Source organism: Mustela nivalis (assembly GCF_964662115.1).
Source record: "Mustela nivalis genome assembly, chromosome: 12".
Classification (NCBI taxonomy): domain Eukaryota; kingdom Metazoa; phylum Chordata; class Mammalia; order Carnivora; family Mustelidae; genus Mustela; species Mustela nivalis.
This window is the reverse complement of record NC_139031.1, coordinates 63955010-63974847: the sequence shown is the minus strand read 5'-3', so window position 1 is coordinate 63974847 and position 19838 is coordinate 63955010. Positions and strand designations below refer to the sequence as shown.

Genomic DNA, 19838 nt, shown 5'->3' with positions numbered 1-19838 from the left:
GTGCATCATAGACTGTGGCTGTGGGGCAACCCTGTGATTCAAAATCTAAGGAAACAGAGGATCCTCTAAGGAGAGACAGGACATTGGCACGTATATGCTGGAAACACCAATGTCATACAAGCTGGAAGAATTCAGCTAAAATTCTTGATCAGTTGCTAAAGGCTGAGTGTATGCTCTTGGGAGAGGACAGGACCCCTGGAAGCTTCAGACACAGAGGAATTTATACTCACTCACAGACTCTTTGGGGACCTCACCAATGCTTATAAGAAAGGCTGGGGACAAGGTGAGTCCCAAAGCTTCCCTAACAGTTCAGGCCCCGGGGAGGGACGCGGTGGACCCCAGCGAAAGGCACAAAGCCTCCTATATGACAAAAGTCTTAAGCTGCCAGAGAGGTATAGCTAGCACTGTTACCTTTAGGGCAAAGATGACCCATGGGAGCTGGGGAAAGAAAACAGAATAAACTTGCAGGCATGGATCCCAAACCGTTAGAGATGTCCCACTACTCGGGAAACGAGATGTTCACTCCTGGGGAAGGGTCAGGAAAACTTCCTTAGCCCAGACCAGTAGAGGCCTCCTATTTGTTTGCTGGAACTCGTAACACTGTACATTTAAAAGGGTGAATTTTGCTGTATATAAATAATCTTTGACTAAAGAATAAAATAAGTATTTTAGAAAACACAACAAATAAATAGAATGGCAAAATGAATAGGGTCTGTAGAGTAAACAGTAGTATAGCAATGATAATTTTCTGATGCTGATAATTTTATGGTATCATGTAAGAGAATACAAATGTTGATAAATTTTGAAAGTGGGGAGTACAGGATTACTGAAGCAGGCCTTCAAATGAAAAGCAACTCAAAGGAAGAAGCTGGTGCTATATTAAGATGTTGAGTTAATGGGTAAATGGCAGAGTCAGCAAGACACGGTGACCTGCCTGAATAGTTACCTAAGTATTTGACTTCAAATCCAGGAACCAACCTGTATTGAAAGGAATTCTTTTCTTAGGCTTCACGGACACAGCTAATTCACTTTGGAAGGAAAATGGCATTTTGCTCGTGGCCTATGGAGTGCATATAATTGTCCATGCAGATGGAAGGTGCTTACCCAGAGACCCCTAGAACAACGCAATGGTCTGGCATTGGCACCTAGCCCCTTCCTCCTGAATCCCTTTCGTCACATTCTCCTGTTATAACTAGCAACTGTCTTTGATGGTGTGCCCTTGTGTGAAGGACTGAGCCAGGTAATGAGAGAGCTAGACATACTTTAAGGAAATTGCTAGAATAACCTGGGGGCAAGTATATAAATGACAAAATCCAGGCTTTTGCAAACCTTCCCCAACTCCTCAGATTATATTTGATTTCACACCCAATAATTCTCTCCAAAGAGAGAGTATAGACTCTCTTGCTTTCAACAATAATTTCAACAATAATTCTCTCCAAAGAAAGAGTATGGACTCTCTTGATCTCGAAGGCTCTGCTGATTCTGTCCTCAGTTCTGTTCTTGGCACAGAGTAGAAGCCAGGCGGTTTCTCCATCTCTAGCCTGAAAATCAGGAGCCTCCAGTTTCTTAAAATCCTTTCCTTTGTGGAATTGAATTCCTCTAATTTAATGTCCCATTCTGACATGTTAGCCTTCTCTAACATGGCTAGGGCCGCATAATTAATGCTCTTTCAGTAAAGCAGCCCATTCGGCTGGGAGTAGAATCAATGTGTAAGGTATGTGTTAGCAGGCGAGCCTTCCACTGGAGTGCAGCCCAGGCTCACTTGGTACCTGGCCAGGATATGGGCCTAATGGGCTTAAGTGGAACAAGGTGGCTTCATTATACTTGATTTTCATTCCCATGGTGATCTAGTCCCATTGTGCCCAGTGAGAGGTGGAGAAATGGTTTACTTTTTACAGATGCAGGGACGGATTTTGAGTCTGTTCCTAAAAATGGTTTGAAACCTGCAAGGACAAACACTGCATGATTGCACAACATAAGCTGACCCAATGGTCCAAGTCGCGGAGAGTAGAATAGTAGTTGCCAGGGGCAAGGACGAGGGTGAGAACGGGCTGTCAGGGCTGTCGTTTCATGGACGTAAAAGTTTCAGTTATGCAAGATGAGTAGGTTCTAAAGATGGACTGCACAACGTAATGCCAACAGTTAACAATACTGTACCGTGCAGGCAGAAATTTGTTAAGTAGGCAGATCTCATGCTAAGTATTCTTACCACAATCAAAATTAAAACAATAGCTGAAAATAATGAATTTTTTTTTCAAAAAATGGGAAGGACAAAGATATCCAAGTATATATATATATATTTTTTTAAAGATTTTATTTATTTACTTGAGAGAGAGACAGTGAGAAAGAGCATGAACGAGGAAAAGGTCAGAGAGAGAAGCAGACTCCCCATGAAGCTGGGAGTCCGATGCGGGACTCGATCCCGGGACTCCAGGATCATGACCTGAGCCGAAGGCAGTCGTCCAACCAACTGAGCCACCCAGGAGTCCCCCAAGTATATTTTTAAGTAAAATAAAGAAAATTACATTAATTTAAAAGAGATAAAGTCTGAATTCTTTTCTTTTTTAAAAAGTAACAAAGTTTCTTGAATTTGCTACAGAGCCATTGGGAAACATATAAGAGAGGTACAAAGCTTCCATCCTTGGAGTGTCCAAGCAGGGTGTGAATGGCCAGATGCCCTTTAGAATGTTGTAGAATAGATTCTTGTTTGAGATGGGGAAGGAATTAGTAGAAGCCTCTTCTAGTTTAAAAAAATCACAGGCATGTCTCTAGCACCTGCTTTCTCTTTGACATCATGAATATTACCCTATTCACTACATCTTTTCCATCAGCATACAGTGTATATACATACATACATACATACATACATATATACATACATACAATTTCTCCCATCTTTAAGAAAAACTTCCTTAGGACACCTGAGTGGCACAGTTGTTAAGTGTCCAACTCCTGGTTTCAGCTCAGGTCGTCACCTCAGGGTCATGAGATCTAGCCCTGTGTGAGCAGAGTCTGCTTAAATTTTTCTCTCTCTCTTCCTCTTCTCCTCCCCCCTCAAATAAATATTTATTTATTTATTTGTCAGAGAGAGAAAGTACACAAACAGGAGGTGTGGCAGGCAGAGGGAGAGAGAGAAGCAGACACCCCACTGAGCAGGGAACCTGATGCCAGGACTCAGTCCCAGGACCCGGAGATCATCAACTGAGCTGAAGGCAGATGCTTTACAGACTGAGCCACTGCCCCTTTTCTCTCAAATAAATAAATAATTCTTTAGAAACTTCCTTAATCACACATATCACTCTCCTACTCCATCTCGAGGGACATTATTTTCAAAGTCTTGCTGATGTGCTCTATCTTCCTTTACTTTCTTACCATTGTCTCATTTTTATGCTTTTTAATTTTAATTCAAACTACAGAAAAATTACAATAATAATACAAAGATATCCCATATTCCCTTCACCCCAACTCATCAATTGTTAAGATTTTTTCCATGTTTTACTCTATGAGTATGGGGTGTGTGTGTGTGTGTGTGCGTGTGTGTACACATGACTCTTGTCAAGCTTACTAATGACTTCTGTGTTGTCAAATCTAATGACCACTTACTTTTCACCTCTCAAATAATCAGCAGCGTTGAAACTAGATGACCATGTGCTCCTTGAGATATTTCCTCACTTGGCTTCCAGGACCCACTTCCTTTTGGTTCTCTGCCTACCACTTCGCAGTCTCCTTTGCTGTGTTCTCTTCATCATACAAACCACCAAGGGCTCGAGGGCCCATGCGCACTCCGTGGATCTCTTTTCTTCTCTATCTCTCTATATTCACTCCCCACATGTTCCCATTCATGCTCAAGACTTCACTATCAATAGACTGATAAACCAAATTTATATCTCCTGTGTTGATGATCTCTCCTCTGAACTCTAGATTTCTATTCCCAGATAACTATCTAACAGCTCCACTAACGATTTAGCTTCACATGTTCAAATCTCAATTTCAGATTATGTGAATTGATTTCCTCCACACTTAGTCATCCCCATTTTCTTATGGTCTCTCCCAGCTCAGAAAATGGCAAGCCTGGGGCGCCTGGGTGGCTCAGTGGGTTAAGCCGCTGCCTTTGGCTCAGGTCATGATCTCAGGGTCCTGGGATCGAGTCCCTCATCAGGCTCTCTGCTCAGCAGGGGGCCTGCTTCCCTTCCTCTCTCTCTGCCTGCTTCTGTCTACTTGTGTTCTCTGTCAAATAAATAAATAAATTAAAAAAAAAAAAAGAAAAGAAAATGGCAAGCCTATCCTTTCGGTGGCTCAGGTCAAAAATCTTAGTCATCCTTGACTCCTTTATCTTATACCCTACATCTATGCAAGAATCCAACCACCCCTTCCCATTTCTACCATTACCATGTTCAACTGAACCACCACTAGCCCTCATGTGCACTTTGGCGATATCTTCCTATCTCAACTCTTTGTCGTTATACCCCCACAGTCTATATGCTGCTGAAAATGTCCTTTTAAAACATGACTTATATCAGGTTGCTCCACTATGCAAATATAATCTCGTTCATGACCCACTCTAGTCTGGTCATTCTGTCACTGATGCTCCTTGAGTGTGTCAGGCCTGGATTCTTATTACAAATCCCTAATTAAGTGCCCAATTCCTCCTACCCACTGCCTAAGCTTCTATCCCACTTATTTTTTTAACACTTATTTATTTATTTTAGAGAGAGAGCGTGTAAGCAGGAGGAGGGAGAGTGGGAGAGAATCATCAAGTAGATGTCCCACTGAGCATGGTACCCAAAGGGGGGCTTGATCCAGGAACCAAGATCATGACCCAAGCCAAAATCAAGAGTTGGTCATTTAACTGACTGAGCCACCCAGGTGCATCCTACCCCACTTTTTAACATGGAGAACTAAATGTCATGGGCTAGGAATGCAGAGTGAAGAAGGACAAAGGACATGGCCCCAAAAAAGTGTTTTTGACAAAATAAGCAAAAACGGGTGGTAAAGAGATTCTCCCAGTGGGAGACATATTGCCCTGAGCCCTCTGTTCCTTTCATTCATACTTGAGAATCTACTATCAATACAGCTGGATAATCTGGAGAACTGTTTGTTTTCCACATTGGCAGACATTATTAAGATTTATTTCCAGGGATTCCTGGGGCCTGGATGGCTCAGTCAGTTAAGAGACTGCCTTTGGCTCAGGTCAGGATCCCAGGGTCCTGGGATCGAATCCCCATTGGGCTCCTTGCTCAGTGGGGAGCCCGCTTCTCCCTCTACCTCTGCCTGCCACTCTGCCTGCTTGTGCTCTCTCTCTCTGACAAATAAAATAAATAAAATCTAAAAAAAAAAAGATTTACTTCCAGTGTATGATATCATCAACAAAGTAAATAGAGTTAACCCTGAGGTATTTTGCTGCTTCTTGTCAAGTGTGGTTGCAATGCCATTATCTCATACAATAAGAAGTGGTAAATTATAAATATATTTATTCTATGGCTCAGAAGGAATGAGCTCATTTTGGTGTGTAAGGGAAGGCTTCTGGGAGAAGTGCTACCTAATGTGAACCTTGAAATGGGAATAAGAGTGAGCCTCCTTCTCTGATGGTTAGTAATGTCCAGCACCTTTTCCTCTACCTGCTAGCTGTTCATATATGTTCTTTGGGAAAATGTCCATTCAGGACTTTCGTTTATTGTTTAATTCCATTATTTGTTTTTTTCTTTGCTATTGAATTGTATAAGTTCTTTTTTTTTTTTTTAAGATTTTATTTATTTGACAGAGAGAAATCACAAGTAGATGGAGAGGCAGGCAGAGAGAGAGAGAGGGAAGCAGGCTCCCTGCTGAGCAGAGAGCCCGATGCGGGACTCGATCCTAGGACCCTGAGATCATGACCTGAGCCGAAGGCAGCGGCTTAACCCACTGAGCCACCCAGGCGCCCCTGTATAAGTTCTTTTTATATTTATGATATTAACCACTTATCAAATGTATGGTTTGCATTTTTTTTTTAGTTCTGTAGGATGTCCTTGCATCATGTTGATAATTTCTTTACCTCTGAAAATCAATACATTTTCAGATTTATTTATTATTGTTTAGTCAATGGTAATTTTTTTACTCAGTTCTTAATTTTAATTCCAGTATAGTTAACCTACAGTGTTCTATTAGTTTCAGGTATACAATAAAATGATTCAGCAATTCTACACATTACTCAGTGTTTATCGGGGAAATGCAAATAAAAACCACAATAAGATATCACCTCACCTTGGTTAGAAAGCTATCATCAAAAAGACAAGAGATAACAAATCCTGGCAAGGAGCTAGAGCAAAGGGACACCTCAACCATTGTCGTTGGACTGCAGATTGGTATAGTCACTATGAAAAGCAGTATGGAGTTTCCTTTAAAAATTAAAAAATACAATTACATGTTGCAGAAATTCTACTTCTAGGAACATATCCATAGAAAACAAAATGTCAAAGAGATATGTGCACTCCATGTTCATGGAGGCATTATTTTTAACAGGCAAGACAGAAAACTTGAACGCCTACCAACTGATAAATGAATAAGGAAGTTGTGTTATATACATGGGTACATGGGAATATTAATCATCCATAAAAAAGGAAATCCTGCCATTTGTGACAACAGTGATGGATTTGGAGGGCACTGTGCTAAGTGAAATAATTCAGAAAGAGAAAAAAAAATACTGTTTTTTTTTTCATTTATATGGAACCTTCAAAAAAATAGAAGAAGAAAAGAAAAAAAAACTCATGGAAAAAGAAAGCATATTTGTGGTTACCAGAGGCAAGGAGTAAAGGTAGGGAGAGTGAATAAATGTGGTCAAAAGATATAAAGATCCAGCTGTAAGAGAGATAAGAATCAGGGATATAATGTACAACATGATCACAGTTAATACTGCTTTATGATATATTTGAAAGGTGTTAAGAGAGTAAATCCTTAGCATTCTCATCAAAAGGGATAGTCTTTTATGTCTTTTTAATTTACTTTATATTTTTTTATCTATATGAGATATGGGTTTTAACTACGGTAATTGCAGTAATCATGTATGTAGGTAAAGTCATTATGCTGTATACTTTCAACATTAAAAAAAAAAAAAAAAAAGCATGAGCTTCTTTAAGTAGGTAGGGAGTGAAAGGGATCTCTCCAGGAAGAGAGAGAGCATACACAGAAGCACTGGGGCCAGGGTACACAGGAACTGAAAGACTTTCAGAACTGAGGGGTTGAGAAGACTTAAGATTGGATGCCCAGTTTATATAGTCTTGCTAACTTATTATTATTATTAATATTATTCAGTCTTTCTAACTTTTGAAGCTATGTCTTTAGGTATACACTAAAAACTCTTTAGATTTATTTTCTTGATATATAATTATGTGAAGAACAGGGGTGCCTGGGTGGCTCAGTTGGTTAAATGTCTGCCTTCAGTTCAGGTCATGATCCCAAGGTCCTGGGATGAAGCCCTGCATGTGCTCCCTGCTCAGTGGAGAGTCTGCTTCTCTCTCTCTCTGCCCTTCCCCTGCCTGTGCGCGCTCTCTCTCTCTCTCTCTCTCTCTCTTGCCCTCAAATAAATAAAATCTTTTAAAATAGTAAAATTACAGAATGTTTATAGAAATTCTTTATAGAAAAATTATATATATATATAGTAAAATAGTGTATATATAGTAAAATTATAGAATCTTTATAGAAAAAATTATAGATCTTTACTATGGATGAGGGTTTTGTTTATTAAGAAGTATATTCTAGAATGATTTCTAATAGCCAATAGGAGACAGAAGCCTCTTTTACTGGAATTTGGCAGGGAAGTCAGGCAACAAGTGGTATTTCTGTCACATCCAAGACCTAAACCTCATAATTTCACCACTCATGTTTTCAGCAGATGGTTATCATAGACTGAGGAGAAAGAAAAAAAGGGAAGGGAGAAAGTCAAAAGCAAGAGGAAAATTCCACCTTTGTTTTTTCTAGAAGTGTAATGAAAACATGTCTCTAGGGTTAAGCTTTCTTATATTTGCACACAGGCCAGATATAAAATACAGTTCAGTTTGGTTCAGTAGCTTGAACTCAGTTGGTAGATCTGCAACCTGATTTATGTGTGTGGCATCAATTGTGCCAGAATGTTTCTTGTTACATGTTTCTACTTTCAGATACAGGCAACTAGATATAAATCCTTTCCAAGGAAGTTAAATTTATGTGAACTAGATTATAAAACCCAGATTTTCAAATATCATTTGTAATTGCCTGGATTCCTAAATAGGCTCCTTAGTTCAGTCTTGGTCCTCAGACAGTCTATTCTCAGCCTACCAGTCACAGTCATTCTTTTACAAAATAAGTCAGACCAAATCATAGTGTTGGCTGGAACCCAGAAACAACTCCCAAGACTCTGAATAAGAGTCAAAGTCCTTACAAGGGCCTACCTGGCTAGATATGAATTGGTCCCACTCCAGCCCTCCTGTTGTTACCTTTCTGACATCACCTCCAGTCACACAGGTCCTTTCACTCTTCTTTTGAATCTGCCTGGCACCTTCCCACAAGAACAGGGCCTTTGCACAAGCTATTCTCTTTTCCTGGGATGCTTTTTCCTCAGAAATCCTCAAGAGCCCCTCCTTTACCTCCTTCAGATCTTTGTCCAAATGTCACCTTCTCATGACTTCATCCCATTTAAAACTTCATCACATCCCACCTACCCTGCTCTCCCTTTCTTTGCCATGTCAGTTTCATCTTCAAACATACTATATAACTTATTTATTGTATTAATTGGCAATAGAATGCAATTTCCATGAGTCAAGAATCTTTGTCTCTTTTGCTTATGATATGCCCCAACCACCTAGAACAGAGTCTGGCATATTTAGACATGCTTAATAGATTTTTATTGAATGAACTGTGAAAATAAAATTTTGTATAACTAGCTAGGACTAAATATTGGAGTTAATATCTTTAAGTTTGAGCAGAAAGAACATCTGATTTTAAAACTTAGATGCAGAATAAAAAGAGATCCTATTTGAAGGACATGATAGTGTTACTCATCTCACAATCCTGGCAAAGAGTGTGTGTGCACTATTATTTAAGTATATGTGTAGCATATATTTTCTGTGTAGCAGGAAAACACAGCAAATGTGTTGACTTCACAAAATTACCTCAGCAAGGTGTTTTAAGAGGAAAGGACAGACTGAGGTCTCTGGAAGATTTATTTCTTTCTAAAATTGGCATAATAATCACAGCGGGAACTACTGACTCATCAGATTTCACTTTTCAAAACCGACAGACGCCAACTGGAGAATTTTCAGAAGGCCAGTATTCTAATAACTTAAAAATCTATTTTCTCCTTTGCAATATAAGAGCTACTATTTAAAGGCATAATTGCATATGTCCAATAAATAGTTTTCCAAAAAAGCTCACTGTCCTTATACTGATGAATAGGAATTGATAATGAATGTATTAGTATTCTTGAAATGTCATCGCTATGACTATGAGCTCATAGGAAAATCTGTCCATTTTCAAGGCTAAAACTTCCTGGTAAAAATTACTTCCTGGTAAAGTTGTGAAAATGTAACAACTGGATGGCACTGGGTCCTTTGTTTATTTCTGACTTGATTATTATCTTAAGAGGATCATGGGAGGGGTGCCTGGGTGGCTCAGTGAGTTAAAGCCTCTGCCTTTGGCTCAGGTCATGATTTCAGGGTTCTGGGATCGAGCCCTGCATCAGGCTCTCTGCTCAGCGGGGATCCTGCTTCCTCCTCTTTCTCTCTGCCTGCCTCTCTGCCTACTTGTGATCTCTGTCTGTCAAATAAATAAATAAAATCTTAAAAAAAAAAAAAAGAGGACCATGGGAAATGTAATGATATTGCCAAGATTGTCTGGTCTGGTGACAGGTAATGATGAATTAAATTTCCTCCTCTTTATCTCCTTAATATATTAGTCAGGGTCTTTAAAGTAGAACCTAGATCAGATCAATCAAGAATTACTGAACATATACTCTGAATACCCACTAGGCAGAAGCCACTGAGCATACAGAAGAACCACCAGATACAACACCTCAGTTTCCTTTGTATCAAACGAGGACTTTTACTTTGATAGCATTCCCTCTGATCCTGTTGCACTGTAGTAATAGATAATCTGGTCACAAAGATGTATTTTCAAGAAATCCAAATACAGCATTTCAAGTAAACTTCTTCTATTTGTTAGGCCAATCAAGTATACCAGCCTGTAAGTGTAAGGTACTCTCACTGTTAAACACTAGGATTTTAAAAAGAATTTCTCATTTCACAAGTTTAGAGTTCTCCTAATAATGGAATTTAGTCATTGCTTATTGAGTTAAAGTATATATAAATGAGTCATTTTGTGGGTCAACAGTATGATTACAGGTGGAACTTTACCGTCATCCACCATATAACCTTCATACATCCATTCAACTATTTATTGCTTTGTTCATTCATTAAACAAATATTTATTAAGAGCCTCCTATATGCCAGACACTCTGCTAGGTGCTGGGAAATTAGGCACGGATGAAAGAAACAAAGTCCCTGCTCTCAAAAAATAATTTTTTTAAACCAAAAGAAGACAGATAATAAAACAAACAAAAAAAAAACCACAAATATTTTCAGATGGTGATAGTGCTATGAAAACAATAAAAAGGGATAATGTTATAGAATGATTGAGAATGGGATGATGAGAGCCTTCCAGAAATGATTAAAAAAAAACAACAACAACACTAGTCCTCAAAATTAAAAGTTCTAACAAATTAAGATTAAGCAAGATACATAAAGAAGAATCTACAACAGATACATCATAGTGAAACTGGATAACACCAAATAAAAGGAGAAAGCACTTAAAGTCACAGACACAGGGACAAATTATCATCAAAGGAATAGTTAGAATGACAGGTAACTTCTCAAGAGCAACAATGGGACCAACTGATGGGAAAATCTTCCCATCAGCACTGAGAGGAAGTGCTGTGTACCTAGAATTCTATACTTAGAAAAGCATCTTTTAAGAAGAGATTAAGGAAAAATAAATATAGATTTGGGGCACCTGAGTGGCTCAGTTGGTTAAGCGTCTGACTCTTGATATTGGCTCAGGTTCTGATCTCAGTGTTGTGGGATCAGAGCTCTGTCTTGGGGCCTGAGCTCAGCTGGAATCCGCTTGACATTCTCTCTCCCCCTACCTCTTACCCCTCCCTACCACACCCTCTCTCTCAAATAAATAAATAAATCTTTAAATAAAGAAATTGATAAGGAAAGAAAGTTAGTTTCAGGCAAAAAGAATGAATAGGTTGCTCTAGGGGCTCCTTAACCAAAGGAAATTCTGAAGAATCCATATCAGGCAGAAGGAGAGTGGTTCCAGTCTGAGAAGAAATAATGATAGGGTAGAGGAGATGGAATCAGTGCTTGAAATTATTGTAGGAATCAGAAAAGTTAATAAGGGTATTTTCGAAGGTAAAAGTGAGTATTTTTCAAAAGTAAATACTGAAAAAGAGCGATAAAAATGAGTAGATTCCAAAAAAGTAAAGGGAAAATACAGTAGTTAAAAATGAGTAAATCCTAAAAAGGGGAAGAGATTTTTAGAAAGGAACATAGATTCCCACCCTTCTGATGTGAGAAGCAGTTCTGAAGAATCGCTGATGGAAGAACTGCTCTTCAGATGAAAGAAAGATTATGTGGAAGCTGACTTTATTGCCTATCTGCTTGAGCCACAAACTGTACTCTTGGCTTTGTTAGAGCTTTTCCGGAATTGAACAGATAATCGCCTCATTTCCTGTTACATGTTATATTTAAAATGAGATAGTCCTATTTACAACTAGATAAGCAAAGTTGCTGATAATAAAAAGTCAATAATTGTGAAGTCTGTAAAACCATAAAGACAGTTTAAATTACATACTAGTTGGCCCTCACTGATTTGTCACAGAGATTTGCAGAAGGAAAGAGTAGGTCCGCCCACCCAAAGAGCCAGCTGGGTGGGACTCCATCAGCCTCTGCCTGTGTGTAGGGCAGGGTGGGTCATTAGAGCCTTCCCGGCAGCCACCCTGCCAGCCCAGAGCCTGCTGGAATTCCTAGTCAGAGGCCGGGCCACTGATCTCAGAAGTTCACTAAATCCAATCCCTGGCTTCTGACAGAACTGCTCTCAGGGGGAAAGAAATGCTTTGTAATCCTTCTCGCTTTTAAAAAAATTTAGAATATCAGGACAAGAAACCTCACTACCTCTGTCTCCCATTTTGAAGGGCCAACTTTTAATTTCAGGATGCAAATAAAAATTTTGAATGACACTTCTGAAAGTCTCAAACCAGTCATTTTCCTCCTTTGGACACCGACTCTGACTTGATTGTTATACCTCACGCAGTTACCTCAGGGAGGCACATGAGGAGCCCGGGTGAGTGACGTTGAATACGTTACTTAACATCTGTGTGCATAATACATGGAATATAATCTTTCTTCATAAAGATTTTATTTATTTATTTATTTGTTTGCTTGCTTATTTATTTATCAAAGAGAGAGAGAAAAAGAGAACACAAGCAGGGGGAGCAGAAGGCAGAGGGAGAGGCAGGCTTTCTGCGGAGAAGGACCCTAGGATCGTGACCTGAGCTGAAGGTAGACGCCTAACCGACTGAGCCACCCAAGCCTACTGCTCTTTTTGTAGTATTAACACCATCACACACATATGAGTTTGGAAGACAAAATGTCAATACCTATTAACCTTTCTGCAGATATTTGCGACTTTGTATTGAATCTACCCCTGACTTTTATTAGGTCTCATTTTTTTCTCCTTAAGTCAATTTCATTTCAACAAATCATTTCTATTTGGCCTTTGAGTGGGGGCAGTTTTCCACGCAATAATAGGTCCACGCTAACCAAAAGTCTAGTCAAATAGATTTTGGAAGCACTTTCAAAGTGATCGGGTATAGGTAGGAGCCCTCCAGAAGGCTGCCAGGTTGTGTGAGACTTCCACCACAGTACACTCACATTCTTTCAAGCTTTAGCCTTTCTGGTGAAGGGATCTCAGAAGGTGGAGAAAAGTACTTGCTGCAGTTAACATGGCTCTGGGAGTTTAGAGAACCAGTTACTTTGATGCAGCCCAAACAAACAAAAACGTACCTAAGAAATGACATTAACCCTAAACATGGAAGGAAGAATCTTACAAAGTTCTGGGTTGTACCCTGGATTTCTAATCAGGGAGCTTTGGAGGAAGAAGCCATTTTCTTTCTAGCTGTCCCCATGCTGGGTCCTGCAAGCTGGGCTAACTCAGCCACCACCACACCCAAGCTGATTTTCAGATGCTATTGTATCCTGGATAATCATCTAAAGCTCGGACCCCTCCCTTATACTGCTGGCTCTTCTTTATTCCTCACATCAGTTCTTTGTGCCACCTCTGCCTCCCTCCTCTGATGGAACCATTTCTCCCAACTTTGGAACCACGGCTCTGCCACCAGCTTCCAGGTCACAGACTGGAATGAGCTTTCTCTGTTCCTTTCCTGGTCCCAAAAAGCCCCAGCCTCCTCCAGCTCTGTGGCTGATACTCAGTCTGTCCGCTCAAGACTAATTTCTAAATCATTCTTTGGCGCTCCTGAGGCTGCATGAAATAAGTAAGACGGTATCAAGGCTCTAAGGTTTTCTTTTGAAGTTAGGATGAAAGGCATGATGAAGCTGAACCCAGTCTTTGGAAGCCCAGGTAACAGCACCCCCACAGTTTCAGGACAGTGACGAAGCATTCTGGAAGTTGCCATGGAGACCACTCTTGTCTTCTGTTCACTTCTGGAAGCAGCAATAGGCTTCAGAACAACAGATACTTTTTAAAGTTGCCATCCTTCCTAGAAACATTAAATTATGTGTGGCATTAATGCCAGCCCTTCACCAGATCTCTGGTTCTTCTTCCTGGGCGCACAGCTGGTCGGCCTCTCCATGACACTGGTTCCAGCCAGTAAGATGGAACAGAGGTGACATGTTGTCAACACTTGATCAAGACTTTGGAGAAGCACGTGTGCCTCTTTCACGCTCTCCCTGTCTGCCTGCTGGGTCTAAGTGGTAAAGGGGCCCTGCACAAGGAGGAAGCATAAATGGAGGGTGAAATTCTCTGAAATTCTACATGAAGGAAAATTGCCAACCAAAAGGAACACCTACATTGTCCCATTAAGTGAGCAAAAACCTCTACTGTTTTTGAGCCATTATTCATTTGGGGGTTTATTTAGTACTAGAGCCAGGCCTACACTAAGTTATGCAACCAGTATTTCATGTTTTTAGAACATAAATCATTTGTATGCCAGGATGCTGGGCCTTCATCCTGGAAAATACAAGAGGGCCTAGTGGAAATGGAGGGAAGCAGAAAGGAACAATAATGTGAATAATACAAACATATACTGCATATGGAACCATGTGCCAAGCCCCATGTTAAGGTGTTACACATACAGTCACATTTAATTTCATTTCTTTCTCATGACAACTTCAAGTAATAGTACTATTATTATCCCCATTACTCAAATATGAAAACTGAGGCCAGGTTATAGTTCTCAGGAAGCCATGATTCAAATCTGTTGACTCCATAGCTCCAGCTCTGGTTGTGTACTCAGTACCATGTATTGGGCACTTTGTATAATTCTATCTTCAGAGTGTCTTGTCAAATAGTCCGTCTTATCTCCATTTTAAAAATGCAAAAGCTGAAGTTCCAGGCTTCAACCAAGCTTACACAACTAGCAAGATTCAGGCCAAGGTCTGTGAGACTCTAAAGCTCATTTTCTTTCCATCATGCCTTGAGATCACCATATAGAGGGGCGAGGTCATCTGGACTGAGTTTCCCTCCATTTCTGGGTTCCAGTCATTTTAGAGGTTAATCCTTTACTCTAACACCATGTGACCATGTGACCACTCTAATCATCACTATTTATCCACTTTGGAGATACTGGGATTTCTGCCAGATAACATTCACCAGATTCCCCCAGCATGTCACTGAGTCTACTTCTCACACTGGTGTGGCCTAACTAACCATTAACCCACACATTAGCCCATCTGCTCACCCAGCCTGACTACAGGGACAGTTCCTTTAGCCAGGGCTGGATCGGTCATGTTCAGGCCTAAATGCAGAATGGAAGCCAGAGGCATGGAAGCATGTTTTTTAAATAAATAGACAGTTTGTGGGTAGGAGTTATAGTAGAGCCCAATCCACAAACCTACCTCAGAAACTTCTAAAGTCAGGGAGCGCCACCAGGAATCTTATTTGTATAACCACCTTTTGATCCTCTGAGAAGAAGTACCACAGCAATGTCAGGGCTGAGCAGGACACCAGAACTGACTTCAACAAAGCTGGAGAGAGGAACACCGGCCCACCCTCTCATTATATCCTACCTGGCCCCTAGAAGGGCTAGTTGACAGAACAAGGAATCCCTTGAGGCCCCACCCCATTTCTTCTCCCTCCTGACTTCACCTGGAGGATTCCCGGCAGATCTACAGTCCATATCTAGAGGAATGGTCAGTGTTCACAATGGGAGAAGATGGTGGCATCAAATCACCTCCCAGCCTATGCCATGAACCTGAAAGACCAAGGCCAAGGAGCCATAATCCTATAGTCATCCATTCAATCAACAGACATCAGTAGTTGAAAGAAAGCACTGACAAGTCTAAAGCAGCCAGAGCTTCTCTGTAGTGCAGAGCCTGCCGAGTCACAGAGGGGATTGCAGAGAAACTGCAGGACACTGCCCTGGTGACCAAGGAGAGTGGGCTCATCATGTCCTCATGTTTCCCATGTATGGTCCCAGAGTTTCAGGAGAGGAGGGAAGAGAGGGTTGCCAGAAGGCCACCCTCTTCTGCTTGGAGAATCAGAAGAATACATGGGGTCACGGGAAGAGCAGCACGCACATTCCTTGCAGTCGTGCACATCCATTCCACAGATGGTAGACAGAGTGAGTATCTTTTCTAATACCTGTCTGGTCATATCATCCTGCCCTGACTTTTAGTTGCTCTTGGGATTCAGACTACACTTATGACTTTGGCCTACTGTAAACCCAGTTTATTCTATGTGCCTCCCCTCCATACTCTCAGAGCTCAGAGTATAATTATCCTATAGTCTATAAATGCCATGACTAAATTCACGTCTCTTCATTCACCATTTTATATTGCATTTAGTCTTTTTGCCTGACATAGACGGTGCTCAACCAGTATTGGTTGTTGATTGGTTGGTTAGTTGATGAGTGACGGTCTGAAGACACAATATTTGAGCAGCAAAGTTAGGCAAATGCTGGAACATATCACTTCTGTGATTGTAGCCCAAGCCCTTATTTTCCCCAGGGTTGGGACAGCATGAGAGACAGGGCATGGATCAGACCCCAAGGTTAAAGGTCAACAGCAACAAGGCCTTCAATTAGAGACTTAGCAACCGACATACCAACAGATGTGTTTTACTAATTCGGATGGGTTTAGAAAGAGGTGGGAAATAGGTCAACAAATGAAGGTAAGAAATGACATTTCCCTCATCACTTATACTTAAAATGACTCAGAGGAACACCAACAACTAGACCTTTCAGTTCCCTTCCTTTTACAGCAGTGGTATGACCCAGGGTCAAGAAAATGAGGTGGCAGTCTTGAGTAAAATAGGTTTGCCCTCTGTTGACAGGATGCCAAGTGATCCAATAAGTCTAGAGAGGTTTTATGAGACAGCCTTGGTCAGGGCTCCCTGCCAAGTAGGATTGGGTCACAGCCCTCAGTGGAAGAAAAGATGATCTCATTTCTGCTATCCTGGATATGTGACAGTTTTAATTTTGGCCCTCTCCCTGTCGTGGTAGGCTTCACCCCAGAATCTCCCTCAAGACAGACATTGAACATAGCGTACCCTGGGGGTGGGGAGGATCATAAAAAAAGGACAAGTGGTGAGGAGGGGAGGGCACCAGAGTCAGAGTTGGTGAGGATTAAGTGCCAGCCATGGTGCTGCTTGTGGAATAAGGAAGATTTTCTCCTGATAATGAAAAGGACAACGCTGGCCCTGGATTGAACAGTTATGATAAGGAACTACCAGCACGTGTGAGTTGAGCTAATGGTGAAAAGACCGGTGGCCAAGCACGGGTTCATTGCCTTCACAGATTTATGCAAAGGCATCTATAGAATGTTACCATCTTTTAACTGTAGAATTTTAAGACTAAGCGTGAGAGTAATGTTGTTTATAAGGAAGCGGTTTTTTTGCTGTATTTTCCAGAGCTGGTACATCAGCAACATGCTAACTGTCGGGCATTCCCTTGATCTTCAGCCCCACCGATGGGCAGCTGTTGTTCAGAAGACCAGCTGCGGAAGCCCTAGACACTGTGTGGTAGAGGGAAAGCTCTAACACAAATTATATGACTTTTGCTCTTGACTAAGCTCACTCTCTACGCAGGAAGAGGAACAGGTGATTTATTTTCAACACAGGATTTTTCACAATTATTATCTCAAGCTCCTACTGTCTCCTACTTCCTAGGACATTCTATTTGAAAAAGAATTGACTGTGAATGTTTCCACTTTTTAAGAGTCAATATCAATTATCTAGCAAATGAATTACTCTGTTTCGAAGCTTCCATGTGGTAAAAAAAACCATAGAAGTTTATTTGGGAGAAAATAGAAGGAGAATGAGCAAGTAAGAAATAAAAATTAAAAATCAATCAACACAAGAGATGTAGAAGAGGATATTGTTTGAGGTTGCCTAGGAGCCTTCAGATGCCATATTTTGTCAATAGTGGTTTGGGCCACCCCGGCAGTCCCTCACTGCTGGATGCGCTTATGGCTGTTGAGACAGGAAGAGTGAGGAACCCAGGGAGCTGTGAATTCCAATGACACAGACTCAGCACCCAGAGCCAGAGTTCTCACCCTGGATGTGCAGGAGAATCACCTGGGGGCTTTCACCCGTATGGAACACCCACAGTGTTCAAGCGCTAGTGCTGGAGATTCGGATCTCATTTTTCTGGGGTAGGTCACCTGTATTATTCATAGTGCTCCCCAGGCAGTTCCACTGTGAGCTAAGACTAGGAAGCCCTGGGCTAAGAATGGAAGATACCCGTGAGGAAGGAGAGAGATGGAGACAGAGACAGGGAGCGAACACACAGCTGGGCATACGTTCTCCACTCGGCTCAGAGACCAGCAAGGATGACAAACCCACTGTAACCCATTAAATGTCTCACCAACCAATTTAGGTAATATCTCCTGTTCGTGAAACGAATACACTTAGAGCATTTTTACACTTCTGGATTGTGTCTCTAAGTACTGGAGGCAATTTTAACTGCTACGCTCATATTAAATTTAAATTCATTTCAAAGTAGCTACGTTTGATATTATCCACAATCTCATCATTTTCATGAACTGAGATGTGACTCAAGCGATCGCATCCACTTACTTTAATTCCTTGTAATCCATAGCCAGGGGCACCAGGAGGGCCAGGCAAGCCTTTCTGCCCAATGTCTCCCTGTTGGAAGATGAAGAGAAATTGAAGAGAAGTATGAGAAGGTTTAGAAAGGAACAATGTATTACTGCTCTTGGCTTCCTTCTTACTTTGGTCAGATCAGGACCAACATCCATGTGCCCCATGAAGCTATATCGTATCTTATATAAAACAGTGTTTTCCCGGGGCACCTGGGTGGCTCAGTGGGTTAAGCCTCTGCCTTCGGCTCAGGTCATGATCTCAGGGTCCTGGGATCGAGCCCTGCATCGGGCTGTCTGCTCAGCAGGGAGCCTGCTTCCCCCTCTCTCTCTGCCTACCTCTCTGCCTACTTGTGATCTCTCTCTCTCTCTGTCAAAGAAATAAATAAAATCTTTAAAAACAAACAAACAAAAAAACCCAGTGTTTTCCCCCAATTTTAAGCCACAGAACCCTTGCAAAAATATTATGCATAATCCAGATTCAGGTAAAAAGGCAAGGCAGAGCTGCTTGGCCTAAGCAGAAGCATTTGGTCCAGTATCCTTGTCTCTTTGGGCTCCTCTAGCTGCCCTACCACCAACCCCAAGAACACTAGGGCTGTGAAGACCGCTCACACATAATTCTGTGTAGCCTCTCCTATGTTTCTCCATTTCCATATGGAGAGCTATTCCCTGAGGTTGCAGTTAAAGATTCAGCAGAAAGGAAAATAGGTCAATGAAGCAAAAGTACCTCATTTCCCAGTATGTGTTTTCTACAACATCAGTGAACTCCATGCTTCTTGAGGAAAGACTTCTGTGGTCAAATGAGATTGGAAAGTGTTGTATACCATGTGTGTGCCTCTCCTTGGAGACCCCAAGTGCATACAGGCCTACCTTGTTTCCTGGCGCTTTCCTATTTGGCTCCCCACATACTGCTTTTTTACAGACTGAAGGTTTGTGGCCACGCTGTGTCAGGCAAGTCTAGCCATGCTATTTTTCCAATAGCATTTGCTCACTTTCTGTCCCCGTGTCACATTTTGGTAATGTTCACAATATTTCAGACTTTTTCGTTGTTCTTGTATTGCTTATGGTGATCTCTGATCAGTGATCTTTGATGGTACTATTATAATTGTTTTATGGCACCAAACTGTACCCATTTAAGATATCTAAGTTAATGATAAATGATAGTACTGTTCTGGTTGTTCCATCAGCCATTCCCCTATGTTCCATAGCATTCCTTTCTCTCTCTCCCTCCCCTCAGGCCTCCCTACACCCTTACACACAATAATACTGAAATAAGACCAATTAATAACCCTACAGTGTCCTCTAAGTGTTCAAGTGAAAGGAAGAGTCACATATCTCTCACTTTAAATTAAAAGCTAGAAGGGCGCCTGGGTGGTTCAGTGGGTTAAAGCCTCCACCTTTGGCTCGGGCCGTGATCTCAGGGTCCTGGGATGGAGCCCTGCATTGGGAATCTCTGCTCAGCAGGGAGCCTGCTTCCTCCTTTCTCTCTCTGCC

The 19838-nt window shown here is 41.3% G+C and overlaps 1 protein-coding gene across 1 annotated transcript in view; it reads right to left on the bottom strand.

The window, feature by feature from the left end:
* Nucleotides 1–19838, bottom strand: part of COL28A1 (collagen type XXVIII alpha 1 chain) — a 160732-nt gene that overhangs the window by 35262 nt on the left and 105632 nt on the right. The window contains exon 27 of the mRNA XM_082693358.1: nucleotides 18322–18390. Coding sequence (XP_082549484.1) covers nucleotides 18322–18390 — 69 coding nt within the window. The remainder of the gene's footprint in view (nucleotides 1–18321; nucleotides 18391–19838) is intronic.